This window comes from Procambarus clarkii, chromosome 75, assembly GCF_040958095.1.
Source record: "Procambarus clarkii isolate CNS0578487 chromosome 75, FALCON_Pclarkii_2.0, whole genome shotgun sequence".
In the NCBI taxonomy this organism is placed as follows: Eukaryota; Metazoa; Arthropoda; class Malacostraca; order Decapoda; family Cambaridae; genus Procambarus; species Procambarus clarkii.
In genome coordinates this window covers 24,340,144-24,359,783 of record NC_091224.1, presented here as the reverse complement: position 1 = coordinate 24,359,783, position 19,640 = coordinate 24,340,144, and the positions used below count along the sequence as shown (strand labels likewise).

At 38.5% G+C, this 19,640-nt stretch overlaps 1 protein-coding gene across 16 annotated transcripts in view; it reads right to left on the bottom strand.

Annotated features, from left to right (window-relative positions):
- The window catches only part of sif (still life), a 541,039-nt gene that overhangs the window by 359,311 nt on the left and 162,088 nt on the right, over nt 1-19,640 (bottom strand). For 13 of the 16 annotated variants that reach the window (XM_069313365.1, XM_069313368.1, XM_069313371.1 and 10 more), the window contains exons 5-7: nt 16,847-17,051; nt 14,183-14,389; nt 4,075-4,977 (exon numbers count right to left, since the gene is read on the bottom strand). In XM_069313365.1, coding sequence (XP_069169466.1) covers nt 4,075-4,977; nt 14,183-14,389; nt 16,847-17,051 — 1,315 coding nt within the window. The remainder of the gene's footprint in view (nt 1-4,074; nt 4,978-14,182; nt 14,390-16,846; nt 17,052-19,640) is intronic. The other 3 variants (XM_069313380.1, XM_069313381.1, XM_069313377.1) reach the window with 3 other exon arrangements.

The following is a 19,640-nucleotide window of genomic DNA, read 5'->3' as shown; positions in this document are numbered from 1 at the left end:
GGATTGGTCTGACATATGTGGTATACAAGGTTCTGAATGATTCCTTACACAAGTTTCTAAAGTTTCTTTCTTATGTTGGCCACTCTAGCATATGCCACTGATGATATCCTTTTGATGTGGGCTTCTGGGGACAGGATCGATGTGATATCAACCCCCCAGATCTTTCTCTGTAGTTGACGTTTGGAGGATTTCACCTCCCTTGTGTTCAACCTCCTGTTCCCTTTACCTACTTTAATTACCTTACTCTTACTCTTGTTAAACTTTAGTAACCATTTTCTAGACCATTCCTCCAGTTTGTCCAGGTCATCCTGAAGTTTGCATCTTCATCTGTCTTGATTCTTTTCATAATTTTTGCATCAGCAAACATTGAGAGGAAGTCTCAATGAGTCTATACCTTCTGGAAGATTGTTTACATATACCTACAGATGTTGTGTCCATCAATCACTCACTAAAAACCAAAGCTGGGAACATTAGTGAAATACCATCGATGGTATACAAGAGTACCTCCCATACCCTTGCACCACCCATAGCTTTGCTGTTCAATAAATCTCTAGAGTGTCATACTTTTCCTGATATCCTTAAAAAAGGAAGAGTAATGCCAGTTCATAAAGGAGGTAACATGGCAGACATAAATAATTACAGACCCATATCAAATCTACCTTTATTATCGAAAATATTTGAAAAAATTATTTACAAACAGCTCTACTCCTATCTCGTAAAATTTGATATACTAAGTCCCTGTCAGTTTGGCTTCCGCTCCCAAAAGAGTACCAATGATGCAATTGTTAGTCTGCTTGACTTAATCTACTCAGCCCTTGAAAAAAGTGAGTTTCCGATTGGACTCTTCATTGACCTGAGAAAGGCTTTTGATACTGTTAACCATAACTACCTCTTACTTAAACTTCCCCATTATGGAATCCATGGCCATGCCCTGAACTATATCTGATCCTATCTTAGTGACAGACACCAATATGTAGCCATCAATGATATAACCTCTCCTACTTTACCACTAACCGTAGGGGTGTCACAGGGCAGCATTCTAGGACCCCTCCTGTTTCTTATATACATCAATGATCTGCCTAATGTCTCTAATATGCTTAAACCTATATTGTTTGCTGATGATACTACTCTCATCAACTCTGACTCCAACCCACTCATATTAAATAATGTTGTAAACAATGAATTAAAAAAAGTCCACTTGTGGATGTCAACCGACAAACTCACACTAAACAGAAAAGACCTACTACATCTTATTTGGAGACAAATCAAATGCAATTCAACTTCAGATAGATAATGTAAACATTAGCAATAAAAATGATGGAAAATTCCTTGGCCTATACTTAGACAAGAGACTCAACTTCAGCACCCACATACAACACATAACTAAAAAGGTTTCTAAAACAGTTGGTATACTCTCTAAGATCAGATATTATGTACTCTGCTCTCCTCTCACTCTATTATGCACTTATCTATCCCTATCTTACTTATGGTATCTGTGCTTGGGGTTCAACCTCTGCAAACTACCTCAAGCCCATCATCACCCAGCAAAAATCTGCTATCAGGACAATAACAAACTCTGCTTTCAGACAACACACAGGTCAACTGTTTAAATCCCTAAACATGCTAAACATAAATTCACTCCATACATTCTCTTGTGTCAATTACATTTATATAACCCTTTTCTTAAATGCAAACCCTGTTCTGAAACTCTTCCTAGACAGATGTAATAGAACACATACTCTCCACACCAGGCATAAATATCTCTTTGATATCCCCAGAGTCAAACTTAATCTGTGTAAACACTCTATGCAAATAAAGGGACCTAGTCTATGGAACTCACTCCCTAATGAATTGAAAAACTGTCTAACTTTTGCCTTATTCAAAAATAAATCCAAAAAGTACCTAATTTCATCTTCATAGTTTTGAGTGCATGTTCTACTGCATTATTCATTGAAACGATCCTCATATTATGCTTCAGTGAACCAATGTATAACCATGAAATGTTATCCCAATGTACCTAGTAATCCTTGTTCATTATTGTGTATTGTTATTATTGTGTATTATTCTATTCTGCTTTTGTGTCAAAATTTCTTGCAATGTAACTGTAAACATTTTTTGTCAATTTTACTGTAATTATTCTACTTAAAATTACCTGTACCTGTAAAGTAAAGCTGTAAAGTACCTGTAAACATTTTTTGTTAATTTACTGTGAATTATCAAAAAGTTATCTGTTAGTTTAAGGACTTGCCCAAAACGCTATGCATGCTAGTGACTTTACAAGAATGTTAAATCAACTTAATTTCTATGTTCTCTGTTACCAATGTACCTTCTTTTATATAAATAAATAAATAAATAAATAAATATCAGAAACAAGATGGGTCAAAATACAGAGCCCTGTATGACTCCCTGGTGATATTTCGCCACTCCGACGTTTCCCCCCCCCCCCTCCCCCCGCACAGTTACTCGCTGTTTCCTATTGCTTAGATACTTCTTTATCCACTGGGGCACCTATGTCTGTGTTTTCATGCAAGCAGCAACTCCCCAATCAACAGTACTGTAGCAGTCATTCTTAACTTTAGTGTGTATTGTATCAAATCCACAAGGGCCGAGATGAGGATTCGAACCTACGTCCGGGAGCATCCCAGACACTGCCTTAATCGACTGAGCTACGACAGGGTTAAAAGGGTTGAAACCGAAGTTCTACTGAACTTACTGGATCCCGTAGCCTCTCCGAGGCACAAACCAGGCTTTTACACAACCTCTTTTACAATCTCTGTGTGTGGTGTATTGTATCACTTGCAGTTTGGGGCTTCTCCAATAATTTCACTACTCTCACCTAACTTATTTTTACTGTCCTATAGTTATATCCCAAAAAATTATTCTATTTTTAGAATTAGTAAGTAAGAATTAGAGTTAGAGCGCAATTAGTAAATTGCACTCTGGTTGACAACCAGAGCACAACTCCATAGTCTCCTGAGACTGATGGATGCCTACTACTAAGTAATTATCAAAAGATGATACCAAGCTGAGAAGTTTTTTAATAGTTGATTAGCTTTTAGAAGAAAACAAATCATAATAATACGTTGCCAATTCCACCACTGCTTTGCTTAGCTTAGATTGTATTTGAATATCTCCTACATTAGTCTGTGGCAGCAGTTTTGTCACACTTCACATCACACTTCATACTGCTTCATCTTAGAAGAAAAAATATGTAAACAAAACTTTGTGAATATCATGATGCAACATTTATATTCCATTCCTTTCAATGTAAGCAATTAAAAGGAAAATAGGTGAATGTGTCTAATGTAAATTTCTCACACTGAAGCTAGCTCCTTGTTCAGAGAAACTGCATAGATGGCAAAAAATAATCCTCAATGCTCATTGAATTATATATTAATGAATAACTAATACTGTATATGTATAAATATGCTGTATACTGTAGATAAAAAACTATAATTAACAATGAATCATACTGGAAACTACCTCAACTGTGCACCAAATAAGGAAGAAATAAAATATATACCATGCAAAGAACATGCAATTAAAACAAATCTATGCAGTCATGCAAACGTCATTTGAATGAAAAATCTAACACCTCGTCTTAGTGTTTTAGAATGAAATGTTTGGCCAGTCTAGAAAGTAAAAATATTGAAAACTGATGTTCAAAGTAAAGTCATCCTAGAGGAAGGATAAAGCAAATGTCCAGCTGATGGCCCCTGTGAGTGAAAGTTTAAGAAGGTCCCAGCAGGGGGCCAAGAGCCACATGCCCCCCGTAAACCACGGAGTCGTGCACCTATGGCACTGGGGCAAGAGGAGCAATGTTGAACACATGGGAGGGAGCTGAGTGGCCATGGTTGTGGAACCGACTCCGTGGTTACTGGCCGGCGGAGGCCCTGGTCAACTTGGAACCTGGCAGCCCTCAAGGAGCAGCTGGTGAGTGTGGCTAGACAAGTTGGAGGTGGCCAGTGCGGGGGCAGCAGGGCCCGGGGACGGGGCCAGGCGGCACCACGCCCACCATGCAGGACCACTGTGACGAGGTGTTAGGTACGAAGTGGGCGCGGCGGGCCGGCCTACTTGAGGAGGGCGTGGTGGCGTAGCAGGCCAAGTCGAACAGCTGGTGATCGGAGGGCGGTGACTCACGCTCACCCAGGTCCAGGTGAAACCCACGGCCCCTGCGGCCCCCGCTGCCTCCGTCCCCGCCCAGCACGCTCATGGCCGACCTGGAGGGTGTGAGGCGGTGTGGGCGGGGTGCTTCCGGTTCAGAATTGAAACCATCAGCATGTGAGACAGTGGAGCCCCCCCTACTTAGGGATCCCCATATTGAGGCATCTAGCCCCCCATCCCCATGGCTGATTCGACGGCGCCATGACTCTGGGGAGGTAGCGGGTGACTCCACTGATGTCATGGGCTTCAACATTTTCTTAAGTGTATTGCTATCGAGGTGGAGGGTGGTGTCATCTCGGTCACCTTTAGTCACGTCGTCGGTGCTCTTGCTACGGGCACGTCGCCGCAGAGTATCCGTCTCTCGCACTGTGTCCATCTCTGAGTAGTCGACACTCTTGGAGGAGAGTTCCCTTCGGCTGCCACGTAGACTGCGGTTGTCGCGGTTGCCTGATGTCGGTGTTTCACCACTTCGTTCATTGGCAGCAGAAACAGCAGCAGCAGCAGCAGCAGCAGCAGCTGCAGCAGATGCTTCTTCTTTTCGAGTGAGTGTTCCAACTCCTGTGCCACTTTTATGGTGTAAGGAGGCATGTGAGGCATGATGTGAGGGTGGCTGGCGTGGATCACGGTTGCCACCAAGCTTCATAGTGGCATACCCATCACCTCCACGGCGTGAGGCCATAGTATCACACATGGCCGCTTGAGTGGTGTTGGTACTGGTGGCTGTGGTATGTGCTGCACCATGGTTGGCTGTGCGGCTGGCAGGGCCCTCAACCACCCCGCGGCCTCCCTGCGTACGCGGCAAAGTCGAAGCACCTGCGGCCATACACAGACTTAGATCAGAGCATCCCATTATGGGAATAAAAGAACTAACTTCTTTGATAATTCAAGAATGATAGATAATTGAGTACCTACCTTCAATCTGAAAATCTACAAATGATTTATCATATTCAAGAGTCACACTAATATTTGCAGGTGTATATTTCACCTTTTCAAATTAAAAGGCTTACCAAAGGCCAGCCTTTTGCTTCAAAGCCTTGCTGACTTTATCCTAAGTAACAAAAGTAACAATCAGTAACCAGTACTTCGTGAATCAAATTATGAGTAACAAAATAGTGACATAATAAAAACACACTGTCCCACCTGATCCACTATATATAAAAAATAGGGCAGCTGCGCTCAGTGTCTATGACCAAGTGAATAGCTGTTGCGACTCCTCCTCGTCACGAATTTCATAACACTACACTAAACTTTAATGACAGTGCTGAACAACGTAATATACAGATTTTAAATGAAGTGTTTTAAATGGCTTTGATAATTTAAATGGAGTATTTTATAATTGCTTTGGTGATTTAAATGATTTTTACATTCTTTTTGGTGATTTATAAGAAATTTCTTAAATGGCTTTGGAGATGACACTAAATAAACCCACTATACTAAGTAAAGGCAACTAAAACGGTAAAAACGAATTTTGGATCCTTTTTAAATACTGTACAGTTAGCCCAATAACTGAACTGCTTTTCTTTATCATGAACGTATTGCCTTTTCTTATTAATTTATTTTATGAGATATCCAGTCATTTTAAGTAAATGAGAATTTTGTTGGTTGACTCAGAAGAGAATCTTCACAGAATGACGAGTACTGTGTTGTGTCCAAGTGTGCACATAGAAGGTTGTCGAGAGTAAATAACAGAACGAGGAGAGTCAGGGGAAGCAAAGATATATTTATTTTGTGTGCAGAGTGCGCGCTAATGGCTGAAACATGAAGAGTATTAGCATCTGACTCTACAGATAGTTTTAGAACCAGGTAGGGTAGAGAAGTACAAGGGGGTCAGGAATCATTTACCAAATAACAGGCATCTGACAGGAGTGAATCAGGTATTGGAATGCTCCTCCCACCACGCACCAATAAATAATTACAGATCTAGACGTCAAGACCATACTGGCTTGGTATCTATGCAGTGAAGGAAAGACACCATGTGTGGTATGTGAGAGATATTCAAAATTCTAGGGAGTTAATCCCAAATAATGATGTATGGAACTGAAGTTCTAGCCTCTTTTTACAACAAAAATATAAACTAATGCTATACAATTGGAAATTTTATAATTAGAGTTAGTACCAAGAAAATATATATACTTTGGATTGAAGAAATGAGACGATTATGTGGGTGCGGCAGTCATTGTAGAAGTGAGTAGACAAAAGATATTTGACAAGGTATGCTTAGACATTTGATAAAGAATGCCAAGACATTTGATAAGGTATACCCAGACATTTGATAAAAGTATGCCCAGGCATTTAATAATGTCTGTATGCCCAGATATTTGGCAAGATATACCCAAAACATTTGATAGGGTATGCCCTTACATTTGATAAAGTATGCTTAGACATTGGTAAGTTATGCCCAGACAGAAAAGATATGCCCTAAATGGAACGAACAAAGTCTTATGAGATGATATGTCCATATGGACTAAACACTACAAGAAAGAATAGTGAAAATATGTGCATGTGTTTAGAGTGTACAAGGTGGAGCAGCAGACAATACAAAAACAAAAAAGTGAAGAATGAAAGTCAAGCAGAGTATTTTCAGGAATCGAGTAATTGCAGTGAGCTGTTTTGGATAAGACCGGCGACCAGTTATAGAAATCAGTATCACTTATCAATGAATGCAGAGAATGATGAGAGAATATCAATGCATTGTAAATTACTCTGTTAATTTCTATTTGACGCATGTTGTTGATTCTAAACTGCAGTACTATATATATTGCAAAACACTATAGATTGTGAAAGTGTAAGGTATTATTAGAATAATGCCCATGTCATGGTAATTAGTCCCTTCAATGGGTCTTAGGATAAAATTGCCCCTCTCTGTAGGGTTGCCAGTCTCTGGACGTCAGCACCAACAAAAACCTAGTGTCTGAACTAGAGCATAGAACAAAACCACATAATTGACATAATATCTACGAATATACTCCAAGGAAACCATACTAATGCATGAGAGATATCTAAAAGAAACAAAATCAATGTTATAATGCTAATTTTCAACGATTCAGTGATTATGAAATCCAAAGAAGTTATTTTTTTTTTAGCGTCAGTTCAGTTCCTTCGCAACTCAAAATCGGGAACCCCAGGTTCAAATCCCGGGCAGGACGGAAATGGTTCGGCATGTTTCCTTCTGCCTAATGTCTCTGTTCACTTTAGCAGTAAATAGGTAACCAGGAGATAGTCAACTGTTGTGGAGTTGCTTCCTGGGGATGATACAGTAGTCACCTAGACATGTGCATTATGGGTAATAAATGGTGTCTGGAGAATAGTACTGAAATTGGCTGTTTCTGGCCTGACACCAAAACCATGTACTGTATCTTCAACTCAATTGAAAATGCAACTGATGCAAGTCAAACTCTCCATGCTACCTTACATGTTAATATCAGACCTCAATAGTTAGTGGTTCATAAGGAATGAGGAATGAGTGACCGAACATGGGTTCTGGTGAACACAGCCCTATTACCATGTTTAGTAATATCAGATTTCAATGCTCTGTGGTTACAGAGAAATTAACCCAACTACTAGGGCCGGACGGTAGAGCGACGGTCTTGCCTCATGCAGGTTGGCATTCAATCCTCAACTGTCCAAGTGGCAGAGCACCATTCCTTTCCCCGTCCTATCCAAAATCATTATCCTGATCCCTTCCAAGTGCTATATCATCATAATGGCTTGACGCTCTCTCCTGATAACTCCCTTTCCTCCAGAGAAATTAGCAACCATACACTGCGAAACCTGTTGAATTTTCTAAGACATCCCCCCCCCCCCCTCCCTCCCCTCATATGTAACTCTCTGGACACCCATGGCCAAATCTCTGGGAACTAGGTATGTCATTCTAAGAGTGTTGCCTAATAGTCTAGAAACGAAGGGAAGCATAATATAAACCATAATATACATGATTAATCGCGCAACATTTTCTTAAAATTTGTGCTATGTCTCACTGCCTAGAGACTCATGCTAGTTATTTTTGGTTAATATATTTTGTGGGTATTGAATGTAATGTCCATTCTAGTAACCTTTCATTAGTCTCTTCTAATGTTGTACAGCAGACAAAGAGTTCTGATGAGATCAGGCAATCAGTCCTAGTTTCCTTCATACAGTATTTTGCTTTTCTAATGAAAAAAATTTGCATATAGAAATTCTAATACTGTATTGATTATTTTTGTGAAACAAATTCATGATGGATCAGGTACTCATCATAAACTGCATTATTTATCACACTGTAATCTGTACTCTCCTGCTAATTATGTTATGCTGATAAAATACGATGAAATGCCATTGGTGGGAACTAAATACTGTAGGCAGATAACATGTGTGTACTCACATTTTTAATTTTACATATACTGTACTATTCCTGAACAACAGCATATTCAATCATGGACAATTTTATCTGAATTACCTGAATCTACCTGAGGGCCACTATCTCTCTAGTAACCTTGATGGGAACGGTAAGCTGGTGGATTGTAAAAGGTCCGCCCCCAATGGTTTTGGAGGGTTTTCCAACTGAATTTTGAATTGACTTGAGTATATGTTAATGAAAAAAGATCCTGCTATCATTTCATAATTACCTTACTATGCAAATGTACTTATTTCACAAATGTTACTACTGTATGCCAATGTGATAACTGTCATGGTATTAAATTACATTATAATTTCATAAGCAATATACTGATTATGTTCACAATGGTTTTCATAATCACAATGATTATGGTTTTGTATTTTGTATTTTTTGTATTTTGTTTTCACAACTATATACAGTTGTAGTGAAGTATACTGGCTCAACCAATCCTCATTTGTACATAATAAAGGAACTGCAGGTCTACTGGGCCATACAAAACAGTTCCTTTTTACATCCACCCAAAACTCATTCATATACAGTGACACCTCGGATTACCAATGCCCCTATTTACGAACTTTTCGGGTTATGAGCCCAATTTCTTCGGAAAATTCAAATCGGGTTACGCACTTTGTCTCGGGAAATGAGTTTGTTGATACGCGTATAGGCCGACATAACGCGTGGTGGCACTGCAATCGCACCTCAGTTTACCAGTGCCTCCCGCCTAGTGACTATTGCGCCTGAATTCTTTGTAATTACATTTTTTTCTGATTTTTGGCTCTTTGAACATAAGATTTGTTATTACATATCTCGCCATGGGTCCCAAGAAAGCCAGTGCATGGTAAGATTCAAGCCAAGAAAACACATGTGAGAATGACCATAAAGGAAAAACAAGAGATCATTCGTAAACATGGAAATGGTATGAGGGTTGTTGATGTAGAGTAGAAGATGTCTCTCCCTCATTTATTAAGAAAATGTGTGCAATATGAGAAGAATTTCAAAGTTTTGCTGAGAAGTGTCACCCAAATCAAGCTGTAGCAGGCCATTGTGTTAACCTTCTTAATGACAATATGATGTCTCATGTGAGACAAGTGTTGCAATGTAGGGAAAAACAAGTGTTGCTAGACAGGTTTTTAGTGAGAAAAATTTGCAGTGAGCCACAAGCAGGTCCTAGTGGTATGCAGGCAAAACGTGACAGAGAGTGTACCTCAGAGAAGTCATCATTGCCTGATGTTATAATGGAAGGAGACTTCCCCTTTCAAACAGTAACACCTCTCCTCCTCTCCTCCTCCTCACCGTCTTCCATATGCCAACAAAAGTCATCAATAAAGTTAAGTAAAAACTTGTACATACATTAGTACTAAAGATCTGGGTGAATTAGGTATAAAATTTACTTTGAAGTTAATTTTTTGGGGAGTCCGGAACGGATTAATTTAATTTCTATTATTTCTTATGGGAAAATTCGCTTCAGTTTACGAATTTTTAGCTTACGAACCGTTTCTGGGAACGGGTTAAATTTGTAAGCTGAGGTACAGTACCAGTATAGGCATATTGGCTCATATAAGACAACACCAACTTATATCCATGATATAAATAGAAGCTCTCTAGAATGGGCTATGAGACAGCTCCTATTTATATCCACAATATTTACCTAAATTTACCTGAGGGCCACTAACACAAGTGACCTCGACGAGGACAGAAAGCCGGCGGCTTCCTGTTATAATAATATAAATAGGAGCTGCCTCATATTAGGCCCATATATGAATGAGTTTGGGAGTACAGTATATCAACATGAGCTACGTTATATGGAGCCAATAGGCCTTATGCAATTTCATTAGTTTTTATAATAATAATAATAATGTTTATTCAGGTACATGCTGTACATACATGTTACAAACAGAATGCTGGATTTCTAGATGGATTAATGGATTTCTAGAATGTTAGATTTATGTTCTTATTAATACATACATACATACATACATACATACATACATACATACATACATACATACATACATACATACATACATACATACATATCAGTGTGAAGAGATTATCTCGACATCCAAGGTCAACCCAGAGTCATCTGGATCAGCCATTGTGAATAACTAACATAAGGTCTGGCATTGACAGACTGGAGATGGGGCTCGCTGCCCCATGCTCAACTTGTTCAGTGCACAAAACTGGCCACAATGTAGACATTCAGTTTATTTCTAATTTTCTGCACATTTTGCATCCAAATAAATCATTCTAGAAGGATTTTTTGTATACATAGAAGGACACGTTTAAATCCATAGCTGTGCGGTAGGGGTTTAAGGTCTCGATGAGATAAGCCCTATCATGTCAGATTTGCTGTTGCTAGTCCTATGGCTATCAACTACTCCTGGTTGACTTAGATCTGGGATGATTTGGATCTGTGTTGGACGTTCTCCAAAGCTGATATGTTTTTTTAAGGTGAGGTCTCCATGCTTGGATAGTGTAGTCCAGATGGGGGGGTGCATCAGAGACTTGTACAGTTGAATAACCATTTTTCTTTTCCTAAAAGTCAAAGGTTCATTTTACTATTCCAAAGGTTTTTGATTGCAGCATCCACGTGTTGTGGATCCTAACTCATAGGTGCTTCTCTTCATCAATCTTTTGCAAGGTAGTCCCTCCTATGTTCAGTGTCGTAGATTAATAGTTGTGATGTGCATTGTTATGTCCCACATGCAAGGTCTTATATTTTTCAACATTAAAAAACATTTGCTAGTCTTCTGGCCATTTCTGGAGTTCATATAGATCTCTTTGTGAGACCTCAATATCCCTTTACCTTCCTACTTTACCTCAGAATCTTAGAGTCATGCAAATTTGATGATGTGCATAATCTTTGACCACAGATCTCAGCTATGTCACTGAGAAATTTGACAAAAAGGGCTGCTGTACTCCATTCACCACATTTCTTAAGCCAGATTTATGTCCAATTAAAACAACCCATATGTTTTTTGGTATCCATTATAGTACTCTACCATTTATTCTCTGGGTTTGTAATTTTCTAGCCAGACTTTTTTGCGGAACCTGATCAAAAGCTTTATAGAAATTCATATATACTAGGTCTACTGGAAGTCCTCTGTCTGAAATAGCTGGTTACCATGTCTAAGAGCATGAGCAGATTAGGAACACAAGATTTATTTTTAACAAAACTTCATTGTGTCGATTTTACTAGATTGTGCATTGTGAGACGGCGAACGATTCCCTCGATGAGCTTGAAGATATGAGAGGTTAAGCTGATTGGTTGGTGCTTTTCTGCTGAGCTCTTTCTGTCTTTTTTTAGAGATGGAGTGACATTTGCATATTTCCAATCTAACTAGACTTGCCCTTGGTCCAGATATTTCCTGAATAGAAATTTCAGTGACAGACAATTCTTCAGCCAGTTTCCTTACGAGTTTGGATTGAATTCCAGCCACACCTGGGGCTTCAGATCTTTTTAATTAGTCAATGCTCTTCCTGATTTTTTTGCAAGTAAAATGAATATCCTTTAGTTCATTCTCTTCACCTGCTTTCAATATTTATGTAGGTATTGGGATGTTGTCTAATCTTTCTAGTGTGAACACTGATGTAAAGTATTCATTCAGATGTCGTAAAAAATAATTGGTTGTTCTAAATCTTTAAGGGTCCTACCAAGTCTTTTGTCTTTGTTTTACTTCTTATATAGGCATAAAAAAATGTGATCTTTCTTGATGTTTTGAGCAAGTTTTCTTTCATAGCTAGATTACCAGTGCAAGAACTGAACCTTGTGATACTCCATTCGTGACATTTCTCCTGTCTGATACATTGTCTAATATTACTGCCCTCATTTTTATGATGGTTTGAAAAATTTTCGTCCATGTTAGAAGCCTCTCTATCATTTCTCCAGTATGTTCTAGTTTCCAGAACAACCTCTTATGTGGGACTCTGTCGAAAGCCTTTTTGTTAGGTTCGGATAAAAAGAGCCAACTCAACCATCTCTTTCCTGTCAAATCTCTGTGGTTCTATCATAGAAACTAAGTAGATATGTTACACAGGAGCTTCTCAAATTCAAAATCATACTGTTTGTTATATAATTTTTCTCCAGATGTTATACCCATTTGATTTTAATTATTTTCCAATACAGTATTTTGATTACTACACTTGTCAATAATACAGGTCTATAATTAAAAGGGGGTCTTCCCTGCTGCCACTTTTGTAAACTGGAACTAGGTTAGCCTTTTTCCATATATCTGCCAAGACTCCTCAACACATAAATGACTGAAAAATCAATAGAAGTGGAATGCTGAACTCAAAACCCACGGTGAAACTCCATCTGGACCAACTATTTTGTTTCTACTTAGCTCCTTGGGCATTTTTCCACTTTGTCTCTAGACACCTTTATGTGCTCTATGTTGTTTTCAGGAATTCTTAGTGCTTGGTTTTCTGACAATTCAATAATTCTGTATTTCATCTGGTAAATCGTTTAGGTAGATAATGAACATTACTGGTGCAAGAACTGAACCCTGTGGTACTCCACTTGTGACATTTCTCCAGTTCGTGTGTGAACGTGTGTTGCGCGTGCTTGTCTTAAAGGAATACAATACAGCTAGTAGAATGTTACTTTTTTATGTGGTAGGTCTAGTCCTACTACAGTAACCAGGACAGTGTGGGCCCTTTCCTGGCTATGTGCACTTTATTCTGTATTGGTGTGGCTGACCTTTTGTTCCGTAAGGGATTTTCATTGACGTTTGTATTGATGTTGCTTAATTTGCAAGTACAAATTATGTCAGCCAGCAAGAGAAGTCTGGCTAGACTAGATAGAAGAAGGAAGACGGATAATAACATGATGAAACGGTTAAACTGATGGTTGAAGTGATCAAGGTTGGAAGTTAGGAGCCACCAGAGGACAGTAGTGATGGACGCGTCTAGGTCCTGTGATAATTTCATGTGCTACTTGTGCAATGTATCACTTGATATTGAACTGAGTATAAAAAATGTCATCCAGCAAGAAAAGTCTGGTTAGACCAGATAGTAAAAGGTCTTAATATGAATATAAATATTAAATTGATGTAGAAAAGTGATCATGGCACTGTTTCTGAAATAAAAATACTGTAACATAAAAATAAAGATTTTAAAAGATTATTGCCAGGAGAGAGAGGCAAAGGAAAAAAGTGAGAGAGGTGGCCAATGAAAAAAAAAAAACTCAAATCTCAATTACTGTACTTTGATCAGTTCAAAGAATAAAGTCTTCAAATAGATAAATACAAAGTTATGTTTTAATTAATATTAACTATATTTGTGTAATGAATGTGTAAATAATGTATGGTGTCTAACTATGCTTAATGTGTAAACAAAAAAATTATGCAATCTGAGAAACGAAAAATTTTGGAAAGGGGTACGGGTCAACAAAGTACAGATTTTCGAGGGTCGTACTGTATATATGTATGTAAATACCAGTACATATATGTATATATAACTAGATGAGGAGACTCATGCTTAGATTATGGGGACAGGATAAAACTAAATTGATAATATCAATTACTATAGTGTACCATAAATGAGATTATGGGTAAAATAACATACGCTCAAAATAAGAATTTGTTAGTAGAAATCCACCACCCGTTTTGTGTTAGATAAAAAGCTAATAAACAGCAAACAAACTTTTTTCAAACTGGAGATTATCATAAACTTCTGGCGGTGAGTCGGAGGCTGTCCGAGAGATGGCGTTGTGGTGCACTTGCTGGTACCCATTTTCTATAATGTCATTTTCTGATATAGTGCCATTTTCAAACATTTCCGAGTTTATGATCTCACATGAGTTATGTTTGCACTTGCATAAAAAGCTTTTTTCAACTTGTCCACTGTCTTCTGTAAGGAAAATATTATTTTATCCAAAGATACCGAAAAGACGAGAAGCTTATGGCTCAAAATATGTACCATAAGGCAGAACAGGAAAGCAAGCATTGTTATTTATGGCAGTGAGAAAAACCAGTTAAATTTTGTCAGAAAAATTTCAATTAGCCAACTTTGAAATAAATATTAAGATTCAAATCAAATAAAAAAAAAAGCTGTGAAAAATATAATTTACACAAAGCCTTTTTTTATCACTAAATTGATATACTGAACAATATCTAAAATTTCTGATCAAGCAGAAAATAGGCAAACAGTAATTGTACATAGATTTACATGAATGTGCAAAGGGATATTACAAACTACAATGTGTGACCGGAACTGAAACAGTGATAAAAAAAAAAAATCAAGACGATCCAAGTGAATAAAGTGACATTAAAAGTGCAAAACAGAGGATCATAGTCATAATATCAGAGGCTCAGTACCTGGGCTAACACCGCCTGGACTAACACCAAGCAGGCTACCACCTGAGCTATCATCAAGAGGGTTGGACCTAGGCTATCATCAGTAAGGTCGGACCTGGGCTATCATCAGTAAGGTCGGACCTGGGCTATCATCAGTAAGGTTGGACCTGGGCTATCATCAGTAAGGTTGGACCTGGGCTATCATCAGTAAGGTTGGACCTGGGCTATCATCAGTAAGGTTGGACCTGGGCTATCATCAGTAAGGTCGGACCTAGGCTATCATCAGTAAGGTTGGACTTGGGCTATCATCAGTAAGGTTGGACCTAGGCTATAATCAGTAGGGTCGGACCTGGGCTATCATCAGTAGGGTCGGACCTGGGCTATCATCAGTAAGGTTGGACCTGGGGTATCATCAAGAGGGTCAGACCTGGGCTATCATCAGTAGGGTCGGACCTGGGCTATCATCACGAGGGTTGGACCTGGGCTATCATCAGTAAGGTTGGATCTGGGCTATCATCAGTAGGATCGGACCTGGGATATCATCAGTAAGGTTGGACCTGGGCCTATCATCAGTAGGATCGGACCTGGGATATCATCAGTAAGGTTGGACCTGGGCTATCATCAGTAGGGTTGGACCTGGGATATCATCAGTAAGGTTGGACCTGGGCTATCATCAGTAGGGTTGGACCTGGGCTATCGTCAGTAAGGTTGGACCTGGGCTATCATCAGTAAGGTTGGACCTGGGCTATCATCAGTAAGGTTGGACCTGGGCTATCATCAGTAGGGTTGGACCTGGGATATCATCAGTAAGGTTGGACCTGGGCTATCATCAGTAGGGTTGGACCTGGGCTATCGTCAGTAAGGTTGGACCTGGGCTATCATCAGTAAGGTTGGACCTGGGCTATCATCAGTAAGGTTGGACCTGGGCTATCATCAGTAGGGTTGGACCTAGGCTATCATCAGTAGGGTCGGACCTGGGCTATCATCAGTAAGGTCGGACCTGAACTATCATCAGGGAGTCAAACCTGGGCTAACATCGGAGCAAGAATCAGTACCACAGTTGACTATTCAGGAGAAAACATTATATATATAAGTTATCCAAGCTCTCTACTCGTGAGAAAACATAAAATATTTTACCCTCCAAAAAGTTAGCATTTTACCTATTAGTTAGCAATGGGGTATTCACCTGAGAGCCTCCAAAATTATGACAGTATGATTTGTAATACAATACACTGAAGGTGATTATGGCAAGAATAACTGGGTTAAACACTTAACATCAAAATGACTAAAGACTGCAGTAACTGCACACAAAGGTTTCATTATGTTACAGCTAAACATACAAGCCATTACCTTGTCTCACTAAGGTAAGAACCCAAGCTTTAACTCTGTTCACTGTTTTTGTGGAAAAGTTAAGTTCTTAGGCTGGCTGACATATAAACGAGTGGGAGACGGCCTTTATCGATGAGTCTGGCATAAGTAATTATTCGGCAGTAATATATAATGCGCATTTCAAAACAATTGCGTAGAATCTTTACTGATGGCAGGGGAAATAAAATCAGAGTGTTGGCAAAAGCCTTAAAATTAACAAAATAAATGACTGAACAGAGCCCGTGTTTAGAAGCATATGGATGGAGAATGCTTGAAGAGATCAACTGTATGGGGGTATGTTACAGTTCTTGCTGTAAATGGATTCATCTCGAAGTGTTATTAGGTTAATGGGACACTTGTAAAAATTTAGTTGACATCTTTCAAGGGGATTTTGTACGATTTCTGATAGTTGCACTTGATGACTTGGCCACAAAAGAAATAAGTTGATGTTTCTGCACACGCTATCAAAGACAACGCGCTAAATTTTGTTGTTCATAAATCCAGGGGAATAACAAAGCCTTTGCGTGTCTCACTGCACACTTCAGAATTTTAATGTTCATTTAAAAAGTGTTTTTTAACCTTCCAATTTTTATTAATAATGTATTAGTAAGTCTCTACTGGAGAAAGGCAGCATTGTGCTTACCTCTATATCTAGGGTCCTGTGCACGCAGTCTCGCATACTGCTCGGCTGTCATGCAGGTGCACTGAGGTTCTCTGGTGCGGCTGGGGGATGCTGGGGTTGAGACAGGCTTCCTGCGGCCCTTGGTCTTACCCCCGCCACCTCTCACAGGCTCCAACTTCAAGGAATACGATGAAGATGCCTTCCGGGAGAACTTGAAGGAGGGTGACTGAAAACAAAAACAGAACACAGGTGAGGCTATACCCTGTATTAACCAAATGAGATTGACTAGGAGAAAGGGACACGGAAATGATAATAAACATTAGCTTAATAAAAAATAAATAAAAAGCCATCGTTGAATGTAATGAAACATCTTCTGGTGGGCCCTCGGTGGCTTCTTGTTGTTAGCTACCTGAACAGCTTGACCTAATTCAATCCACACCAGACCTTTGCAAGTCATTGTTCCATTGACTTTGAATTTGAATTGCCATATACAAAAGAGCAAAAAAAAAAAGGAAAAATTTAAATTGTGCTATTTACACTGTGTGTGTTGGTGGCTTTGCGGGAATGTATCACTCAATCACCAATACAGTACAGTATACTGTATGTACTTTCACAACAGTATTTGCCTTCTTGTATATAAATAACTAAATAACTAAATGAAAGTGATGTTCAAAAAAAGGTAGGTTTACATAATGAGGCAGAGTATATATAAGAATACACGTACTATACAGCTACTATAAAAAAGATATTCAGGGAAAGTATACTTTAGTATGTATACTATACAGTATCTATACAACTCTGAACGGCAATACTAATCCTAATCCAGGGCATTACATGAGAAACAAATACCGATTTGATAATCCTAGAGTGCAATTCAACCGAAGCAGAAATGCAATGCTAATTAAGGGTCCCAAATTATGAAATGATTTCCCAAATGAAATTCAAATCAGTACTCCTCTCAACCTTTATTGGGCCTCATTAGATATTGTAACTTCCTACTTCACAAATCTTAGTGTTACCTGTATAAGCAAATTTGATGATGTGGTTTGTAATATTCTCCTTAATGTATATGACAAAAAAAAAAATTGTCTTGCTATTTTCTAACAATATTAATTATTGACCAACTTGTTTAACTACTGATATCTGCCATGAAGAAAATTGTTGTCTGTTTATTTAGTTAAAATTATTTCTGCTGTTATGTTTCAATTTCTGCTGTTCCATCCATCATGTAATTATTATCACTCTTTTTCATTTTTTTCCCTTTTTCAATTCAATTTATGCTTTGACCTCAATTAGTTTTAAGTTTTAGGTGTAAGTGTTTTTAGCCCTACATCTTGCCATAAATGCTGTGTGTATTAGTGGATTTAGGCATAGTATGTACTAGCTCTATCTAGAACTCCAACATTCTGTTTGTAACTCATCTTGTATGTACAGTACTTTTACCAGAATAAACATTATATTTTATTTTATTTTAAGAGTTGACCCCAAAATGGACTCAACATTTCTCCAGTCAGATTCATTTCCATTTAGGACGACCTTTTGCTTCTTTTGTTTTAACCATTCTAGTATTCTACCGTATATTCTGTGTGCTTGTACTTTCCTTGCCAATCTTTCATGTGGTAATTATCAAAACTTTAGTGAAGTTCATGCATAGCACATCTACTGGAAGTCCTTTGAATAGCTGGTTCCTGTTTCCAAATATATGAGCAGGTTGGTAAGGCAGGATCTATTTTTAAGAAAACCATGTGTCTTGATTTTACTAAATTATGCACAATGAGACAGTAAATTATTTCCTCCTTTAGGATTCTTTCCATGAGCTTGCAGATATGCTTGGAGAAATTGACAGGACAGTAGTTTTCTGCTGAGCACTTTTTGCTTTTTTTTAAATAGGGGGTAACATTTCCATATTTCTAATATAAAGGAACTAGGAACAAATCCACACGAGCCATGATGAGGGCTTGAACCTAAGCTCTGGGTGTTCCCAGGCAACATTCTAGTCGACTACTGTACTTCACGACATGGTAAAAGTGATTCTTTTACCATGTCGTGGCATATGGCATATAGTCGACTAGAGCGTTGCCTGGGAAAACCCAGCGCATAGGTTCGAATCCTCATCACGGCTTCTGTGGATTTTTTTTATTGATATACAGTACTGTATCACGTTAATGTGATTTCTCTGTGTATATAAGGTCCATCTCTTGGTCCAGTGATTTTCTGAAAAGAAGAACTGTGGTAGACATAGTTCATCTGTCAGTTCCATAACGAATTTGAAATGAATTCCGTCCACACCCGGGACTTTTGACCCTTTCACTTTGTCATTTGATTATATCACATGTTATGGGGATATCCCTTAATTAATATTCTTCACCTACTTCAAACATTCAAATTCAATATTAAAAAATTCAAATTTGAATTTGAATTTGAATTCTTCACCTACTTCAAACATTTGTGTGGATACTAGGATGTTCTATAAACTCTTTAGTGTGAACACCAATGATTTCATTCATATTAATTTTGTGTTAGCTGCCCTTTTATCGTCAATTATAACTTCTTTGAATTTGAAATAAGTTATTGAAGTATGTGAAAGCTCGTTAGTCGAGACATTTTCTGCGAGTGATTTGCTCGTTACTCGAAATGCTCATAACTGGAGCCGCTCATCACTCGAGGTTCCACTGTACTGTATAAATACTGTACACACAAAGGAATGAGGTAACTCAAGTGATTCTCATCCTGTTCAGTACAACGTGTTCACCCTGTTCAGTACAACGAGAGTCCATTGGGATTTATGATCCCAAACTCACTAACAGAGCCGGAC